General features: G+C 44.1%; 1 protein-coding gene across 1 annotated transcript in view; it reads left to right on the forward strand.

Moving 5' to 3' along the window:
• IGFBP4 (insulin like growth factor binding protein 4) overlaps positions 1-19,781 on the forward strand; it is a 42,455-nt gene extending 22,674 nt beyond the window's left edge. Inside the window, exons 2-4 of the mRNA XM_044447178.1 lie at positions 12,085-12,251; positions 13,208-13,342; positions 15,403-19,781. Of these exons, the coding sequence (XP_044303113.1) occupies positions 12,085-12,251; positions 13,208-13,342; positions 15,403-15,537 (437 nt within the window). The 3' untranslated portion in view covers positions 15,538-19,781. The remainder of the gene's footprint in view (positions 1-12,084; positions 12,252-13,207; positions 13,343-15,402) is intronic.
• The last annotated feature ends 346 nt before the right edge of the window (positions 19,782-20,127 follow it).

A 20,127-nucleotide genomic window follows, 5' to 3' on the forward strand; every position in this document is an offset into this window, starting at 1 on the left:
TCTGGCAGACAGTTTTGCTTTAGTCCATCCATGCTGCTGATCCTCAAAGCAAAAGCACTGTGGAGCTCTTTTCCCTTTGCAAAGATCGATAATTCGATACAGACCGTGGCGGGTGTGGGAGCATGTGCTTAATGGCATGACATCTCGACCTTGCAGCTGCAGATAAGTTCAGCAAGAGGAGAGAACACATGCATGCGCGTGCGTGTGCACTTGCATGCACGCTCACACACATTGATGTTGGGGAGAAGTCATGCTTGCTTTACCGAAATACTAAGCATTAAATGCCCTGAATTCTCAGATCCTGAATGTACTTCCCATTTCAAGAAATGTCAGTCTGGCCAGATGTGCTCTCTGGACACTTGTTGCCTTGGCTGCCAAGATCTGGTTATCCCACTGCTGGAATTGCGTTTAACCTTGAAAGTAGTTGCCAAGATTATTCATTTTTATACTTCTTGCCATGAATTCCCCCCGCCACCCCACACACCCCAATCCTCTTAGTATTTTGTTTAACAGTTTGCAGCTCACCAGAGCTGAGCATGGGCTCCTTGACCTTTACCCGTTCAGATGCTGATGCAAGCTTGAAGCTCTCCCTCTTTCTCTCTCCTTCTCACTCTTGCGCCCTTTCTCTTTTTCTTCCTTCCCTCCCTCCCTCCATTTCTGTATTGCCTTTCTGGAGCCAGCCAAGGTGGTTTATCAAAACTCTGATGAAACAACAAAGAAATAGTAAAATCCTAGAAACAACTTTATTTATTTAAAGTTTTTGTATGCTGTCCCCTTGCTATATAGCCTCGAGATGGCTCACACAAATAAATAAATATAATACAAATACAGTTAAAACCCGGAAACACCCCGGCTGCACAATTAAAACCTATAAATATTAAACATTGTTAAAATATTGTTTGAATAAAAAGGTCTTAACCTGACGCTGAAAAACAAATAACGATGGCGCCAGGTGGACCTCTCTGGGGAGCGCATTCCACAGATGGGGCCACCGCAGAGAAAGCCCTCCTCCGGGTACTTTGCTTCCTGATGTCTCTCCCGGAGGGCTCCCGGAGGAGGGCCTCTGCTGCCGGTCTCAAGGGGCGGGAGGGCAAATATGAAAGCTTTACAAACTTTACAAATCACAGTAACACTTGAAACTACCAAATAAATAAACCTGGCCTAGACGGCTTTTCTGAATGCAGAGAGTGTGAGGACTAGCCATGACTGTGAAGCAAGAGAGCTTGGGAGCAGCACAGGAAAAGTTCTCTTCTGTGTTCCTAGGAAGCAGGTCTCTGCAAGGGAGGATCCCTTCAAAATGCAAAACTTATGCTGATTTTAATAAGGAAGCTCTCCAAATCCCAGTGACAAAATATCAGCACACTAGCAAGTTAGATACTCCTTACCTTATCCTAGTGACACAGCTTTCAAAATAAGCCCAATAATGGCAATAAAGAAAAGTGATGAAGGTAGAAAGCCAGTGGCAGTTTGGGGGTCTCTTGTCTACTACATTGGGTGCCCCAGGCATGATGGGCTGACAGCGGGATAGAAGTTGTAGGCTTGGGGTAATGAGCTCCTTGCTCTTGGGACAAATTGTTTCCCCTGCAGCCGGGTGGCTGAGCAAGACAAACTAAGAGACTGGTGAATGAGATGTTTGAGGACCCAGTAATGGTGCCCCAATCCCTGCCTTAGGGCAACCCTGACTTGAGCATCCCACAGGAATGGGTGAGACTATGGAAAGCCACCCCCCCCAAAAAAAAAAAAGGGATAGGCATCAGATATGGGCAATGTTGGAGAGTACAAGGTGTCTTGTCTGAAGGGCCTTCACCACTGGCCCATAAGGAGTAACTGTAGGCATTCAAAATTCCCTTACAGGAAGCTCATAACTGAGCTTTCCACAACGTAGCACCCTCCAGTTGCAGTAGACTACAATTCCCATAACCCTCCAGCCGAGTAGGCAACTGCAGTCTGGCTATGTAGTCCAGCACAACTGGAAGGTGTCTGGCTGGGGAAGGATGTTGCACATTTTCAACAAATTACCTTTTAAGGGTTAGAGTTCCAAGGAGCAGTGCTGCTTTTTATCATAAAGGAAAATGAGCCACAGAAAGACTGAGTGACCTGCCCGAATGCACATAAGAAATCTGTGGCCCTGCAGAAAGTTCGGTACTTTTTTAAACCCCAGACTGTTTGGAAGTGCCCGTCTTCCACTCAAGTTCCATGTTTCTTCAGGGCTCTTGAAGGTAGATGGCTGCTTGTTTAAGCTCCCTAGCTATGGAAGGAATCTGGGACTTTTGTTCTATGTTCTACCTCAGTATCCATCAGCCAGCCTAGATGCTACAGGGTTTAAGACACTGACTGGTAAGCCCAAACATTTAAAATGCACTGTAACATTTCGCTGGTACTGCACAATCAAGACAAGACTAGTAGGCAACATGGTGGCTTCTATCTGATCAAGCTCAAGTATCTTAGAAAACTAAAGAATAATCCTGTATTAAAGCAGTTTGGGAATCTGAAATCTGAACTCAATGGAATCCTATTAAAAATAAGCTAACCCTTATCAAGTTATGCTGGTGGAAGGAAGCAAACCTTGTGGGTTGTTGGAAACCTTTCACTGTTTATTGTGAGTGCTGCTAAAATAAACTTATCAGGAAGAGTTTTTACAAACATGCAGCTTTATTCATTGTAGCTCAAAAGAGAAATTTCTACGCAACTGGGGAAAGCAGAATTCTCCCATGTCAAACTTTCTTTTTCAGGCTTTTGTTGGCAGTCAAGATAGCTTTAGCTTGCAAAAGAGAGGCAGTGGCTTCCTCCACTTTGGATTCTATACATGAGAGGTTTAAGCTGCTGCCATATCGAGGCTTCTTCCATTTCATTGCAAAAGAAAAATGTGTCCTTTATACGGGGACACCTGTATAAAGTATCCAGAACCTTTTTCTGGAGGTGTGTGTTTCTTTACCTTAGTCTATGAAACCACAAGGTGGTGCTAGGGTATAGCTGTACCATAGTGGATTTTCATTGTTTCATGAGGATTGTGTTCTCGTTTGTCATGATTTAAATTTAATACCAGGTTTTCCTTGCTCTTAAAAAAAAAACAAAACTGCAAAAGAGGCTGGAAAACTTGGAAGAGGCCCTGGAGGATAACTATGTTATGAAAAGGTCTGATAAATTTCCATGAGTGAGGGATTACAAAAGCACAAAAAATGCCTTGTGTAGAGAAGCTCTTTGACTCAGTGGATGGATAAATTGTGGGATATTGTGCAAGTTAACTTGTCACGTTTGAGGAATGAGAGGAGAGGGAAAATTTCCTTTTATGAACCATGTCTTGTATTTGTCATTTACCTGGCAGCCAATATGTACTCCGGACAGATTCAAGTGTTTTCCTTGAAAATGGTCTTGCATAAGTGACATTATTATTTATGTGTCTTATTACACCATGAATGAAAATACATTCTGCCCCTCTCTACTTCAGGGTGGCTTATTTTAGTTATAATTTTATTTGAATATTTGTTACATTTTATTGTGGTTTCTGGATTTTAATGCGAATTATTGTGGTTCACTTGCTCATACTTTGTCTTGGATTTGCATTTCTGTGTTCTTGTTCTTTTCCCTTTGACTGTGTTGGGAAAATTCAGATAAATCCTGGCAGAAAAAGGTTGCTTATGTGTGACTTTCTGTTATAAAAATAGCTGCACCCCTTTCTCACCAGCATTCCAAGCCAGGTCACTGTTTAGGGCTGCTGTTACTTTAAGAAGATGGAATTCTTAACTAGGCTGAAAAGTTGCTGTATGCTAACACCATCAGTGAGAAAATACCTGTGTTCTCATCAGCTGCAGAAAAACTGAAACAGTGGTGTCCATTTGTTTCTGAATGGACCCACTGAAGCATCTAGTCCCACAGAGGCAAGCTCCTACACAGTGTAGTTGCCAAACCAGTTTTCCTGAATGGTTCCCCAATCAGACACATTTGCAAGTTTAAGCAGGATCCAAACTGCAAAGAGGTCTACTGAATTGACAGGTCAATAAAGCAGTCAGTAATGTTTTCCATACTATTGTTTACCAGTATATCTGATTGGTTTAGAACATTATGTCTTACCTAAAGACATCAGGATGCTTTTGTACTAACATTATCTGGAAACTTAACACTCTTTATTGGTGTTTGTGACTAGCAGGTTGTGAAGGTATCTTGTACATGGCCTGTGATTTTGCAGTTGGCGGTGAGAGCCAGTAGCACGCTGTGGTTCAGTAAGTAACTGCGGGGGTCCTGGGTGATCTTTCAATAAAAATGCTGAGGTTCAAGGTGAGAGGGATCTTTCCTGACTGAACCCAATTATCCTGTCTCACGACTGCCTTTGAGGCTGCCGGACAACTACAAAACTCCTCTTCCTCACAAACAACAACAACAAACCCCTACATTCAACATTTTTTAAAATGGGAAGGGCAGGCTCATGTTGCTCCTCACTGCCCCTCTAGCAAGGAACCTGAAGTGGCATGCATTAAAGGAGAAATGGTGCATTTAATATTTTCCAAAGGTACAGCCTGAAATATTGTAGCAATGGGTTTTTCTAGATGAAGCATTGTTGTGCCCTTGTAATCCCTCATTCACGGATGTTTAGAGGTCCTTTACAAAATGCTATCATCCTGCAAGATCTCTTCCAATGTTTTCAAGCTATTTTTGTAGCCTCCCTCCCTCTTGGAGCAAGGATAATGCAGTATTTTCCTTGATGAGGTCGTGATTTTCTAAGGAGGTCTTGAGTAACTTTGCAGTTCTGCTGTATTCCACAGCACCAGCTTCTGTTGCATAATGGAACATACAGGAACATATAAAAAAGCAGAGGGAAATTCTGGGGTGAGAGAGACTCATGTAAAGGGATGTTCTCCCCCAGCAAAGAAAATGAAAGCAACAGCCTCAGTAAAGCACTGAGTAAAATGCCTGATGCAGAGGAGCCCAGTGGGATAGTGAGTCATCCTGTTCTGTTACAGCAGGGGTAGCGAATTCTTTTTTTGGCTTGGGTTTTCCATGGTCTTCTCCATTAACAGGGCTGGACACTGATAAGAAATTCGCTCTTTCAAGCAAGCTAGAACAGACCCTAAGCCATACATACCTGCAAAGTAAGAGCAAACTGCAAGTCCGGCATCTTCTTGGCAGTGTGCATAGCAAACTCAGCAGGTCAGAACTTCTCGGTTTAACGGGTTGCAGAGCCAACAGCATCTTCTGCTCCACTTTCTCACCACCACCCTGGCCTGGGCCAGAGCAAGAAGCAGGTGGACAAGCAAGAGGCAGTGGTGAAAAAGAGGAGTGACTCCAGGACACTCCTGTGGGTATCAGCCCTGTGGGAGGTGCCTGTCCAAGCCTGCCTCAATGGCAGCTCTGTTTTTGGGCATAATATTCCTCGCCCAAGAACTTGTCTTTTCAGCACCTCATACGTTTTCACAGGATGCCCAGGTTATGCTCTCTCCTCCAAAGGAAGCCTGTACTTTAAGTGTAGCCTGCTCTGCCACTGTGGGAAGAAGGCATGCCAAACAGTTTTCAGAAGTAGCGTAACATTTGGAAAAGTTGAGTGGGGCCAAACATCCTTCCTGTCCTAGTTTAATTGGATGATGAAAGAAAGCTACAGTGTAGTATCAACAGAAAAGAAAGACAGAGCTTGTGTAAACAAATCGGTGAAAACCAGATGTAAACACTGAGCCATTACCAATATGCCGTTCATTATTGTACACTCACTTAGGAAGCTCTGCACCTCTTTTAAAACAAACAGTTTAGAGTATCCCCTCGAAAGACCTTCACAGTCTGGCCTTGCAGGATCCCTAAATCTTCATTAATTCTGCACCAAAGAGATCTAGCTATTGCAGCCAGAAAATACTCTGCGCTTCCCTTACATTTTTTTTAATGGCACCATGTTTAGTTTCCAAGAACCAGGGGTGGAGGGATCTACGTTAGATCCCCTTTCATCTATCAGGGAACAGTCTTCTCATATTTATGCAAAATACATTTACCACTTTTGGGGCACAGGAGAATGAATACAGCACAGATTGTGTTGAAAGTGTGATCTTGTGTCACACACGCATGCAGTCATAGGAGAAGTAAGGGAGCTAGAAAGGTAATGTGTGTAGGGAAAGTTCACCCCATCTGTTAAACTATTCACCAGTAAAAAGTGAGTGAACAGAAATTTAAAAGCAGGGGTGGGGGGGGGGGGGGGGGATGACAGCTCCTCTTGCCCCCTCACAAAATTTAGTTGCCCCCTCACAAAATTTTTACTGTTGGTATGTTTTATATTGTAAACCGCCTAGGAAGGCCTTAGCAATTATAGGTGGCCTATAAATATATGTAAATAAATAAATAAAATGTAATGAAGATGGAGAAAGGTATAGTGACAGCTGTGATGCTGGTCTACGCCTTTCTCCCACTTCTCATGGGTTGAATCCAGCGGGGTTGCCTTCCCTACTCCCCTTTAGCCAAAAGCAGTTCCCAGAAGCAGTTGAGAACAGACTTTCCCCAAAGTCTAAGTAAAGATAATATGATTTACTTATGCCGAAATACATTGAAGATAATGTGATTTACTTCTGAGTAGCTACTATTGAAGATAATGAGATGTCCTTTTGAGTAGCCATTATATGGCCTATATTTAGCTAGGCTATTCTTAAAGGGAAGAAGAGAGGAGGGGAAACAGCTTTGCATTTACTCTTCCCTTCACTGGGCAAGTTAAGGACAGAAAAGGTAAAGGTGGTGGGAGAGCAAATGAAGGCCAATTGGGCTTATTTCATCAGAATAGCTGCTATTTTGTCCATGCTGTGTGTGTGTGTGGTGTAGTGTTAATATATTAAGAAGTGTGGTGTAGAGCCAGTGTGGTGCAGTGGTTAAGAGCATGGGACGGGGACTCAGACAATCTGGGTTCTAGTCCCCGCTCAGCCATGGAGCCAACTGGGTGACTCTGGGCCAGTCACAGACTCTCAGCCCAACCTACCTCACATGGTTGTTCTTGTGGGGATAAGATGGAGGAGGAGAATGATGTAAGCTGCCTTGAACCCTTTGAGGGAAAAAGGCAGGAAAGAGAGAGAGAAATAAATAAATAAATGCTGGATAGGATGCATCCTCTTCCTCACCACTGAAGCCACTATTCACCCTGCAGAGCAGTGCCACAAGTTTAGCACATGCTGGAATATGCACCTTGAAAAAAATGCAACATAGAAGAACACTGTCATTTAAATGATCTGAAGAAATCCATGATATAAGGGCAGGAATAGCAGGAGAAAGACTGGGGATGCGTGTCAGGTAAAAATGCCTACTGTAGAGCTTTCACTGCTTTTAAAAAATGTTGAAAACTAGGGGAAGGTGGGGGAAGGAAATAAGAGAATTGCAGATGCAGGAGCTGACACGACCAAGCTTATGCATCCTGATTCAGTAATGATTTATTTGCAGGGCTTTACAGATTTTTAAAAAATCAGTTCTGTCTGTTTTTTGTGGATGTCAGGCAGCTTTTGTTCCATCAGTACTCGTAGACAGACCTGGGGTTTTTTGTACAAGCATTTCATTTGTACTTGACAGTTATACATTTGCAAATGCACTGGGTTCATTAGCATTTATGGACATTTGTAAGCAGATTATGTTGTGCGGATCTTCTCCCCAGTTAAAAACAGAACAACTTGCATGACTTGGGAAAAGGTGGGTCCATTGCAAGATCTTTATGTCAGCCTCATAGAAATCTAAGCACATTTGAATCCACTGTAGATTTGTCCAGTATCCTTAACTTGATCACCATTTCCTCTTCCAATTTTCCTTTCTGTGGATACCACTTCTCCTGTGATCATAAGCACCATCAGCTCATTTTTCAGGGAAAAATGAGTTTCAGGATGCTGAATTCTGGAGACTGCTTGTTACAGTATCCTCAGGGTACATGCTGCTCCACAAACACCTGTTCTTCAGCGGTATTGATCTACCAAGTATTGGCATCACTGTTTGCTGACGATCCAGAGGCAGTGCTGTTACCTCTTCTAAAAACATCCCTGCATAGACAATTTTGTAGTGAGGCGAGCACCATAGCAACTGCCAACTTGTTTTGCTTAGTGGGCTGACAGTAATGCTGGCTGAAATGCAGGGGGTTGGGGAACAGGGAATTTGATGTGCTTCCGAGTGTGCAGGAAACTTCAAATCCGCACACGCATCCCTGCGTGCCACTAGCACACTTCCTTTGCCCAGCGGTTGCCTAAACCCAGCAAGAGCTCTCTGGCATTCTTGAATCTTGGCCCGGGGGAATTGCAGCCAGGAAGCTGTGGCTAGAGCAGGAGATGCAAGCCTGACAGAGCTAGGCACTGAAAAGATAAGGAACTCAGGCCCACAGGAAAAAAGCAGTACAAGCTTGCATGTGCTAAGCAAGCTCAAGCCTGGCCAAAATCTGGATGGGTGACTTAAATGTTGTGATCTGCCCTGAGAGCTTCACCTATGGGCAGTAAAGAAATGCAACGTAGTAGTAGTAATATGTACTACACTCTAAAGCGTGTGCCCATGACTTTAAAGGACCCTCTCTCATAAGGATGCGCCTGTTGTAAAAAGGGATGTAAGACACGTGGAAGAGGCCATCTCTTTTTGCAGAAGACGCCTGGGCAGAAAGAGTCAAGTGGGGTGACAGCAGGAGGTGAGCATAAAGCCACGTAATCCAGGTGTCTCAGGTGCATCAGAGATCGCCAGGGCCCCTGTATGTTTGTGGGGCTGCTGAGAGATTTGGGCTCCCACCCTAGTAGGATGCCTCTTAACAATGCCTCTGAGGTTAACATTAACTATGGTTACTTACAAACAAGTCAACTTCAGACTGTAGTTTTTGAAGTTGTCTTGTTGAAACTTAACATAGTTGATATTAACCATAATTCTGGATAAATAGACAATCTGAATTCTCTTCCAAAAGACAAAGGGGCTGCAAATTTAGGAGACTACTGGATTTGATTAAGTGCTGTCATACTCAAAACACTGTAAGGATAATAAAAGGAAATGGGAGTACTTTTTTGGATATCTGTATTATTTTGTGATGTTTGCCACTGTAACTCTTCTCTCTTCTCTTTCTCTTCTCTCTTCTCTTCTCTTCTCTTCTCTTCTCTTCTCTTCTCTTCTCTTCTCTTGTAAGATAGGGAAGGTTCTACCTACAGAGAAAAGCCTCTGCATCTGTACTGTTTGTCAGCTAATGAGATTGATCCAAAGTTGCACATAAATTAATGGAAACTTGGATGCAACCCATTTGGAAAGGGGAGTTAAACAGAAAATAGCCATTTGGAGACTTGAAGGCAGCCAACTGGGCAAGCTTTGGAGGAGAGAAGGGATGGGGAGAGGGAGGCTGAAGCAAACCACAAAAGGGCGTGCTTAGAGTATGGCTGGCAAAACCCCCAGCCATTTTGTGGCCCCGTTTGCTAGCCACACATCATCTCCAAGGCGTAATTTGTACCAGGATGCAGGCTCATCTCTTAATTTGATTGCCAAGGCTGGGGCATATAGTCTCTGGGCATAGACAGAACGCTGATTTCTTGCTAGTAACTCAGGGCTTATTTTTTAACAAAAACCTCAGCAGGGATGACCTCTGGAAGCTATTATCAGTTGTAGAAACATGCAGTAATAATAAAGGGTATTGTCATGGCTGAAGAAGGCAACCCACCCACATGTGCCGCATTGCTTTCTGAGAGAGGCTTCCAGCTCACAGGCCAAGACATTCTGCTGCCTGAGGCAAAGGACAAGAAGGCGTTTCCCCCGTCCTGTGTACAAAAGTTGATTGGACCGGCATGGCCCTGCAAGGCAGCAGCCTCTCCTCTCCTAAGGGGTGCAGGACAAGCCGCAAGGCACAGAGGCCCTTCCTGCCCTCCTTTGCTGCCGCCACTTCGCACCTGCTGCCTGGCACACTTAGCGTAATGGTAGAGCTGGCCCTGCCACAGGCTGTGCAGTCCAGGAGGGCTTGCAAACAAGCCGTCCCTCTTACGGAAAATTACAAATGGCTCCCACCATCTCCTTAAGAGGTCTTCTTGAGAGGTGACCAGAGGGCTGGCAGAAGCAATGCAGATAAGATATAAGAGCTGGAAGTTTTGCAATTAATGAGAGCAAGCAGTTGTGTTGCTTTGTAATAGTGTTCGTGAAATGTCCTGAAAATCTACCCTCGGGGTGTGGGAATGTTGATTTACAGTGCAACAGAGACTACGTTGTTACTCCAAGGTGATTCCCCCAGTTATGGTAAACTGCACCATTACCAATATTGACAGCTTACTGTCTGAAAATGTGGTCCGTTCCCTTATATCAGCTAAGGATACTCTGCAATGTCTTGTCTGCGATCTTTCACCGAGGCCTTTTTCTGGAGCCCTCTAGAAGAGTGGCTACTAGGGGAAGGGCCTTTTCCGAGGTAGCACCTCAGCTATGGAACCTGCTTCCCAGAGAGGTGTGCCTGGCACTGACCCCTTATTCGTTTCTGGTACCAGACCAAAGCCTTTTTATTTACCCAGTATTTTAATGGCTGAATGATTTTTATTGTATAGGATAGAATGGTTTTACTGTATATTTTCATATTTTGGAAACTGTTTTAGCCTGTGCTTTTGGTTTTTTGTCAGTTGCCTAGAGATCCATTTTGGGTACCAGGCAGGGTTAAAAATGTGTTAAATAAATGAGATTTAAACAGAAAAGGTTCTTCAGTTTTCACTGGCTGGCTGAGGAATGCTGAGAGTTGTAGAGCCTGTAACATGTACAGGATCACATCCTAGTTTGCCCTCAAGCCCTGTTCCTTTGGTTTGCTATCTTCTGCGCAGCACATCTACATCCCTGCAAGGGGAGTAAACAAATGCAGAGGATGACACGGATCGAGGAGTAGATGGAGGGAGCAGCTGCCACATTCGCCCCTGCCCCTGCCCCTGCGTTTACCTGTGGTTCCTTTTAAAATGATAGCGCAAATACCTGGGTTGCAGTTCAGTGGAGCAGAAGCTGCAGTGATCTGACTCCTGAGGCAGAATCCATCAAGAAATTATCTTGCAACCCCCCTTGAAAGGAAATGTGTGGCAGCTATGTCTGTATATCAGTCTATATGATACTTCTCTCTGTGTCTGTCTGTCTTATACCATCCAATAACTGAAGCTTTCTGAGTCACATCTAACTGTTCCTAAAAGGGACAATGTAATATAGCATCAAAAAATTTTCCACAATGCAAAAATGTTAAAACAGCTATAAAATCACATTTAATCCAGGGTACACCTGTAAAACACCTGAGTTGGATAGTCCACCTCAAGCCCTTAAATATCTTGATATATCTTTGAATTTCTCAGCATAGAGGACTTTCTTGACCTGGCACTGAAGGGATGACAAGGTTGGAGCCAGGCGGCCTCAGAGGGAAGATCATTCCAGAGTTGAGGCCCTGCCGCTAAGAAGGCCATCTTCCTTATATGTTCATTGTGAAGATGAGCAGTCATATCTAGCTTCTGCCTTCTCCCCAGTGCTTAGGTCTTCTTCTCCATGCCGTAACGGCAGAGGACTCCCCTCCTTGTTTTCCTGGCCCACCGTACTACCTGCTGCTGCAGATGGGGAAAGGTCACAAGATGGGCATCAGGAGATGCTGTAGAAGATGTAGAGGAAACTTGATGTCATGGGAGGAGGTGCAGTTAATGGCATTTGGGCCTTCCAGCCATGGGAGCAAGGCCTGTTAAAAGATGCTAAAAAGGGAGCAGCCTTAACTTGCTTTGCAAAACACGAAGCTGCAATTCAGTCCTGAAGTCTGTAAATTACACAGAAGCACAAGGAGCATTCTATCCTGTTTGTCCCATTTTGTGCTCTGTAGTGCCACCTCTGCTATGTTCACCTCCAGACGGGTCCAAGCGAAGCAACAGCAAGTTCCCTGCTTCTGTGCACAAGCCCTTGGTCTGAACACAGAGGACGAGATGATCCACTCATTGGAAAGGGAGAACGCCATGAACAGTGCAGTCTGTGTGACCAAGGAACAAAGCTCTTGGTCCTGAGAATGCGGGGGACCCTGGCAGTGAGCTCTTGGGATGTGCATGTCCTTAAGTGTGCTGAAACTGTTGTTTGCCATGCTGCCGCTGTAAAACCAACCCCCCTTTTTGATGTTTTTCACACCCTTGTGGCTTTGTTCCTCTTCAGAGCAGGAAGAGGTTGACCTCCCCCCGACCAACAGCTTCAGCCCCTGCCTCAGCCATGACAGAAAATGCCTCCAGAAGCAGCAAGCAAGAGCTCGTGAGCGGATAAACAGCGGTGTCAAGATGAGGAACAGTGGGAACCCGCTTGCCCGGGAGGAGACCCGGCCTGTGGTGAGGTGTCCTGGCTTCTCATTAGGGGAGGGAGAACATAAGTCACACCTGATGCTCAGTGTGGTTGCTCCTTAAAATACTCTTCCTCACAGCAACATTGCGTGAAGTAAGATTTCTTTCAGCTGATGACTGAGGCAGTATCTCCCAGCCTGTTTAAGGATACTTTCCTGCCAATCCTTCCACTCTAGTGTACTTCCAGTGAAGTTATTTGATCTTTAAGCCTTCCAGGACATCCGCAGGCATTTAAATACATGGTAATGGCTCTGTAGAAACATACTGTACAAGTAGTTGATGAACTGGGTGGTGCTTGCAAAGGGGAACAAAACACTGCGGACAGAAAATGGTTCCACTCTGTATATCTGTACCACAAAGAGGAGGTTGCTGTATTGTTGAAGCTCAGTGTAGTTAAAGGCTTTCACCACCATCATCCACTGTAGGAGAGATTTGAGAAACCAGGTGCTTTCCAGCCTGAAGTGTAGGCAGGAGACAGAGTTGTTGAGGAAAAACAGCCTTGTTGGGCCTTAGCTTTCCAGCATGCTGCAACAGATGCTTTGGTTTAGATAGGCCAACACAACAAGACCTACCAGGTCCATCAGGCATGTCATTCCATGGCCTGCCAGGCTGGGGAAGAAATCCTTTGTGTTGCCATGCCAAGGAAGACAGCAAAGCTATTTGACAAGCCGTTGTTTAATTTGCATCCCAACATCTCTTTAAGGTATGGGAGAGCAGGGATTTTGGTTGCCCAGATGTTACTTCTGCCCTGTGTCAGAAGGAACTGGGATGAGGTTAACTGTGCCCCCTTCTAGCCAGTGCTGCGAAGCCTTGGCAGCCCCATCTGCCTGGGAGGCAGCAGGTAGTTAGTTGAACCCCGATGATGCTTTCATTTGGTACCTTCATTCCTTTTCTGCTTCTTGTCACTACTTCTAACTTTGCCATTTCCTTTGCTTTGCTAACAGGTCCAAGGCTCATGTCAGAGTGAACTTCAGAGAGCGCTGGAGAGGTTAGCAGCTTCTCAAACCCGGACTCATGAGGACTTATACGTAATACCCATCCCCAACTGTGACCGCAATGGGAATTTCCACCCCAAACAGGTAACACTGAAGCTTTGGCTCTTTGTGGGTGCAGTATGACATCATCAGTAGTGGGAATAAACTGCAAGCTCTTGATTCCCTGGCAAGCTTTTACGTACAAATCAGGAGTGCTTAGTGCCTACTCATAGCTGTTAAGTTGTGTGTTATTAGCTAAGACATAACTAATCTGTATGTTATTCTTCCTTAAAAACACAAGGAATGCTGTGCTGGACCACACCAAGATTCTGCAAGTCCTCCCTACAACCATCCCAACAATGCTATAGACTCTTTCGGTTATAGACAAAGACATCCGGCTTGGCTTAGTTTTTCCACTTCAGTCCAGCTGGTAGCAGAATACCACACTGGTTTCTATGCAAAGTGAAGGGAATGTGTTTCACCTTCCCTCTCTTCTCCCCACTCTCTGTGGTTCCAATCCTGATTGGAGCAACTGCAGTTTAGAAAAGAAACAGATGGGAAAGGCAGTATCATTTGGAAAGGGTTAAAAAAGAGTAGACTTGATTCCTAGGGGGAGAGAAGACATGGATAGGGGTGGATTGTGCTTGGTCTGTGGGATGGATATCTTCTTTTGCAGTTCTCATTGGCCCCACATGGATGCTACTGAATTGCTGCCAAATTTCAGCAATGGGAATGAATAAAGCTACATTTTTGCCTTAAAATGAAGTGTGTGGGGAACACATGCCTTATTTTAATGCCAAATTGCACTCTTCTGAGGTTTTCAGGAGCTTGGTTTTATATTAAATCAAGGTAGATGCTTCTCTCTATGCCTTGTTTAAAGAGAAAATGTAGCTTTTACTCTCAGTCCACCCAGATTCTCCACAATTGACTGCCCTTCTGGTGGAGACACAAAATGCCTCAGGCAATTTGTACAGGTCCCAACAGAGCTACTCTCTGGCTTAAATGTTATGGGATAGTTGGCTATCCATGTAGGATGTAAAGAGGTAGTTGTGCAATATACACCTGGGATATGCACATACCCTGCTTCCCCGAAAATAAAACCTAACTGGAAAATAAGCCCTACCATGATTTTTCAGGATGCTTGTAATATAAGCCCTACCCCAAAAATAAGCTCCAGTTAAGTTCATTAGCCAGATGGATGCAATTAGGACGTCCATTGCAACACAATTCGGGGTTTGGAGAGTTATGACGATGTTCCAGAAGATGATGACTTGACTGTATTTGAATAAATGTAGATTTTTGTACATGGATAAATAAATGTAGACTGCTGTACATGAAAAATTAGACATCACCTGAAAATAAGCCCTAATGCATCTTTTGGAGCAAAAATTAATATAAGGCCTGGCCTTCTTTTTGGGGAAATTCAGTAGGAACTCCCCGTTTCTGCCACTGAATCGAAAATGTGGAATTTTCTGGCCTCTGCAAAGGAATGGAAGTGCTAATGAGGAAAGCATGGCTTGGCGCCAAGCTGAGGACAGTGTTGTGCAGGTGCCTCTTGCGGCGTCACTCTGACCCAGCCCCCTGAAGCCACTACTCTGCCCCACAGAACAAGACTGCAGATTTTGCACATGCTGAAATGATATCTTGAAATACAGTGGCAGAAATAGTGTGGGAAGAATGAGTAGCAGTGAGCGTCACGGGGAGCACTAGTGTGTCAGACATCGCAATGCTGGCAAAAACGTCGAACACGGATCCTCCCGTGCCCCTTACATTTCAAGCACTGGAACCAAATTGCTAATTACAGAAAAGTAGTTAATGAAAAATCAGTGCTGGATTTTCGAAACCCAAAGTTTTGTCCTCAGAACCGTGTTATGTAGGATATTCAACAAGCAAACCAAGGCATCTTGCAGCCCAAAGTTTGTTTTCTTGTTTATTAAAAGTGTTTTTATACCATCCTAAGTATTTCTTTGCCCTATCCTTAACCCTGAAAAGTCTAAACATCTAAAGCATCCATAAGAAATATATCAGGAAAGCACCAATTTTATACGTTGTAAGCTAGCAGAATTTGCTTGAGATCATCTTTACCTGAACTCATATTTTGGTCAGATGGAAACAGAAAGATGATTTGCTGTCCCAGTAAAGAATGTTTCCTTTTCTTTCTGCAGTGTCACCCAGCACTGGATGGGCAGCGAGGGAAATGTTGGTGTGTGGACCGGAAAACCGGAGTGAAATTGCCCGGAAGTGTGGAGCTGAAGGGAGAACTGGATTGCCATCAACCCACAGAGGGGGTGCAGGAGTGACAGAACCCGTGATAAGTGGACAATAAAGCTTTCCTTGATGAATGGCCAAGGAAACGAATGGTGCTGTTTAAGCAGATGGAGCACAAATGGGAATGCTACCGTAATACCTTTATTTTTTTTCCTGAGGGGGAACAATAATGGCAGTAACCGCTGTCCCTCCTTGTGTAACTACATTAATCCAAGCAATCCACACTGCTCTGGTGTATAATTGGATAGCTATTTGCAAACATGGTTCATCTTCACAGACTTTGGAAACTGCATTCCATTTGAGTGGCCACCAGTGATAGAAACAGACCTACAAGCTTTGAGTACTCTGATGGGTCTCGTGAGAGTTTCCCCAAGTAGACCTGCTTTTGCTTTGGCACAAACCTCTGGAGAACTGTTTCTTCTTCAAGGGTTTCTGCTGAGAACAGGCAAATAGGGATGGATCACAGAGGGACTTTTATGCAGCTTTTGGGGAACTTCCCAAAAAAGCAAGCAGACAAAAAGATGCCTGGACCTTTGCCCATCCTGATGTATTCTTACTACTTTGGGGCAAGGGATGAATTAAATTGAGGGGGCTGAGCTAGGCTTATTGGGAAAGCCTCAATTTCCAGCCAGGACTCAGTAGAGTTCAGCCCTGGTGCTTCTTTTCAGTGCTGTGGCTCAGTTCTGGAATCTGTGAAGCAATAATAAAGAACAGAGTGCTTCTGAACATGTGAAAAGGGCATCCTTCAAACTAAAAGATCATACACAGTCTGCTGTCAGCTCCACATTTCTGGAACACATTGTAAGGTTACAAATGGTGGAGCTTTGAAGTAGGGTTTCGAAGCTCCTCTTTTCTTTGTTTTCATGTAAAGAGTTAACTTTGGTTTTCAGGTCATGTTAAAAAGCAGAAAGAGGACTGCATAAGCAGGGAAGTCCAGATCATAAAATAAAAACTCCAAGTTTCTGGATCATCAGTTATTTATCCTTCATTGTAAGTAAACAAACAGTAAAGAAAACAAAAGACTATAATCTGCATGATATTCCATCACTCTCTGAGTAGTGGGACATTCACGATCACCTTACTTTGGAGGAGAGAGAACTGATGGTAGATGCACAGTTTGGCACACCCAGAAATTCAGCTTTCATTAAAAACTCTTTTTGAAAAAGAAAAGCAATTTTCTAGAGCTTTCACTTGCATGGATGTGCTCAAAACTGTGTAAGCAGTAACTCTGAGCAAGATTTTGATTGGCAGCCAACTGGGCTTTGGCACTCTGTCCCTCCCCATGGCCTGCAGAAATAAATAAGGAAAGGCTGGATGTATGAAGAGGGCCTAATCTGCATGGGCAGCAGAATTCTGCTCTACTGGGCACTGAATTTGCTTTCTGCTCCAACAGTCTAGGTACAGAGACCACTCCAGCAGTGCAGAGATAGTGGTGCTTCCACACCAAAATCCAGACATGCACAGTTAGGCTGTTCCTGCCCAGCCTTTGATTCCTGTACTCAGTACTGCTGGAAAGCAGCTTGCTGTCCTGCAGTCTTCTCAATTTCTATGCATTCCAGGTATGGCAGTGTGGACAGCAGCACCATCAGATACTCCTTGCAGTGGGATAATGGTTTCCTTTCCCAGATGAAATTGCTCCCATGGGCAAGAGGACTTTACCTGCTAGACAGTTCTCTGCCAGACACAGTGTGGCCCTAGTAACTTTATTTCCTTCATCCAGACAGGCAAGTGTTAAGAAAGGGGATCTCGTGGATCTCTGTTTAGGGATCAGCTCCTGGGCATTCTATGGGGTAAAGGTTTTCTTGCAGAATCAGCCGGATCATGTGCTGTAGTGCTTGCTGGTCTGCACCCCTTCAGACTGTGGGTTGGAAGGAATTAAGTTTCTGTGCTATCCCATACAGAAACTTTCAGCATATGGGTAAGCGGCATGGTAGGGGAAAATGTCAGCTGAAGCCCTTCTTCCCAAAGCATCTTTATGCTAAATAGAGATCGTTTTAAAAATAATTATTGCTGTTACGACATTTAAAAAGTTGTGCAAAGATAGCATGTCAGACGGTAAGAACAACAAAAAGCATAATCCAAGACAGCCTCTGAACAACACCAAAAAAGGAACAAAGGATAAACAGGAAAGGAACAAAGAAGACAAGGAACTTAATCATTCATAACTTAAAGGGAAAAATAGGGTTGCACTTAACATGATTATTCTTGTTCCAAAATTTTTTAAACAAGGACCATCACCGAACAAAGCTGTCAACTTGATATCTAGCAGAGCAATCCTGTTCAGGAAGTGAGGAGAGGAGCAAATTGACGGATCATCCCTGCCTGTTTGTGCTGGCCAGCGCAGAAGGTGGGAACAGCACTTTCCCTCTGATTTCACTTGGTTGGGTTACACCTCTGGGTTGATTGCCCTGCAGCAGCCTGGGGGTCTGTATTGATATATTGCACCAAGCACCCAGGCACAGGGCCTTCCTGTGCTATTGCTGAAAGGGGATGCAGAGTGGAAACTCTGTGTGGCTGGGAGGAGGAGTCATTCACTCAAGCACAGGGCTGCCAATTCTTGGGTTAAACTACCCATGATGTCCAATCAAGCCAGGGTGCTATCATGAATCTAAATTAGTATCTCCATGGATGCCCAGGACAGTGACCTTTCTTTTGTGTGCTACATGGTGAACTTAACCATGCGGCTGGTGACATTTTGTAGTAGCACAGTTTAGACGTGGAAAAACATGATTCTTGTCTGTAGGTAATGAAAATCACTGCAGTTGACACTGAAAAAGTGGTGGTACAAGTGTGATAAAAATACACTGGGTATTTCCTGTAATGCAGTTGGTGAAAAGTGACATACACCATGCCATGTTGTGGCCCTTTGTTTAAGTTATGCTTCCTGCTGTATAATCCCACCACTGGAGCACTCGGTATATTTGTTTTCAAGCATGAAGAATAATCTCACCCCACCTCCTACTGCCCTGCTGTTGTTTAAAATTAGTGTGCATGTTTGAATAATTTGCTGGCTGTGCGCTGCTCTGCTGAGCACAGCCGGCACTGTAGGGTTCACCCAGCCACACTGCTATGTATGAAAGAATGTGCAAACACACATCTGGCTGTTTCCACCATGGCTCCCTGTCCTCAGGCATGAGGCATGCCTCCCTCCATTGTATGGAGAGAAGATCTTGTGCTCCTGATGCTGGAACAGGGCTTGCAACTGTATTGCACTAAACAGACAGCATGACACACGTCCTTTGGCCTTAGAAGATGACTGTGAAATGCATTTACTCTTGTGTGTTACTAATGTGCTTAAATCTACCAATAAGTGGCACTGTGAGCAAAGGATACTGAACTGCTTTGGGGAGTACCCTTAAACCACATTGTGAAAATTGCAACTCCATTCCTGAAAAATAGATGATTATTGTACCATAGAATCATACAACAGGCCTCTATAAGGCCTCTGAGTGCAACTCCCTGCTCAGGGCAGGACCACAAGTTAGAGCATCACACCCAACCATCCTTAGGAATTCAAAGCAGAATATGAAGAACTAGTTTCTCTTTTTACCAAGATGGATCAACTCTATCAATTAGCTCAGTACTGCCCACCAGTGGCTGTAGAAGCTCTTAACCAAAGCTCTTTTGCTGCTTAATTCCCTGAGATATCTAGTACAGCTAGAGATGAAAGGCACAAGCTCTTGTATGTTCAGATGGAAAACATTTCTACAGTCCCCAGCATTCCTCAGCCAGTAGCCCTTGCTGGGGAATCCTGGGAATTGTTGGATTTTTTTTGACTAAACGTGCATAGGATCACACTCTAAAGCTCTAGCTGGAGGCTCTGGGTCCACAAGTCTGATGCCAAGCCACATTACTCCAGTAACCTACATCTCTCTGAGAAAAGGGGGCATGTGATATTAGCACCATCATGTCCAGAATTAAATCCATTGTCACCACACACCGTCTTTTAACACCTAGTTAAAAGTGTTCAAAATATCATTTTTTACACTTTAGAATGATGACCTATCCTTGTAGGAGACAAGTAAGGGCTGGTCTACATGTTACTTATCTTTCAGCGTGGAGGCTCTCTTCAACCCACCAGGCTTTTGCATACAATTAGTGCTGTGATTATTTGCTAATATATTGGTCGCAATGTTTTTAATTGCTGTGAATTTTTTTGCTCTTAATTGGTTTTTTAACTTTTTAAAAATATTTTGATTGTTGTACATTGCTTAATTGGAGCATTTCTTGGAAAAGCTATTTATAAATGGTAAAATAAAGGATAAATAAAAAACCAGTTTTTGGCATATATAGTTCTTCCCCCAGTAAGTTAAGAAATATCTGTCATGAATCAGGATCCATGCACTGTATATGAGCTGTCTACAATGTAATGCTGTCCATGGCTCTTGGAAGTTTATCCCACGGAGTTTAATGGGCTTTAGTCCCAGGTAAGTGTATAGGATTGCAGACTTAGCCAACTGTGTTAGCAGGACAAGGAGTATCAGCACAGCAGCCTTTTCTCTGCTAAATAGACATCACATTGGCACCCTTATCCTGCCTCAATTACTCTGAATTGGGTGGAGTGCATTTTAGGAGTACTGTTGAAATAGCTCCCAGAAGGATTCCCTTTCCCCCTTGCAATA

This window comes from Varanus komodoensis, unplaced genomic scaffold (genome assembly GCF_004798865.1).
Source record: "Varanus komodoensis strain SLA01 unplaced genomic scaffold, ASM479886v1 scaffold50, whole genome shotgun sequence".
NCBI lineage: Eukaryota > Metazoa > Chordata > Lepidosauria > Squamata > Varanidae > Varanus > Varanus komodoensis.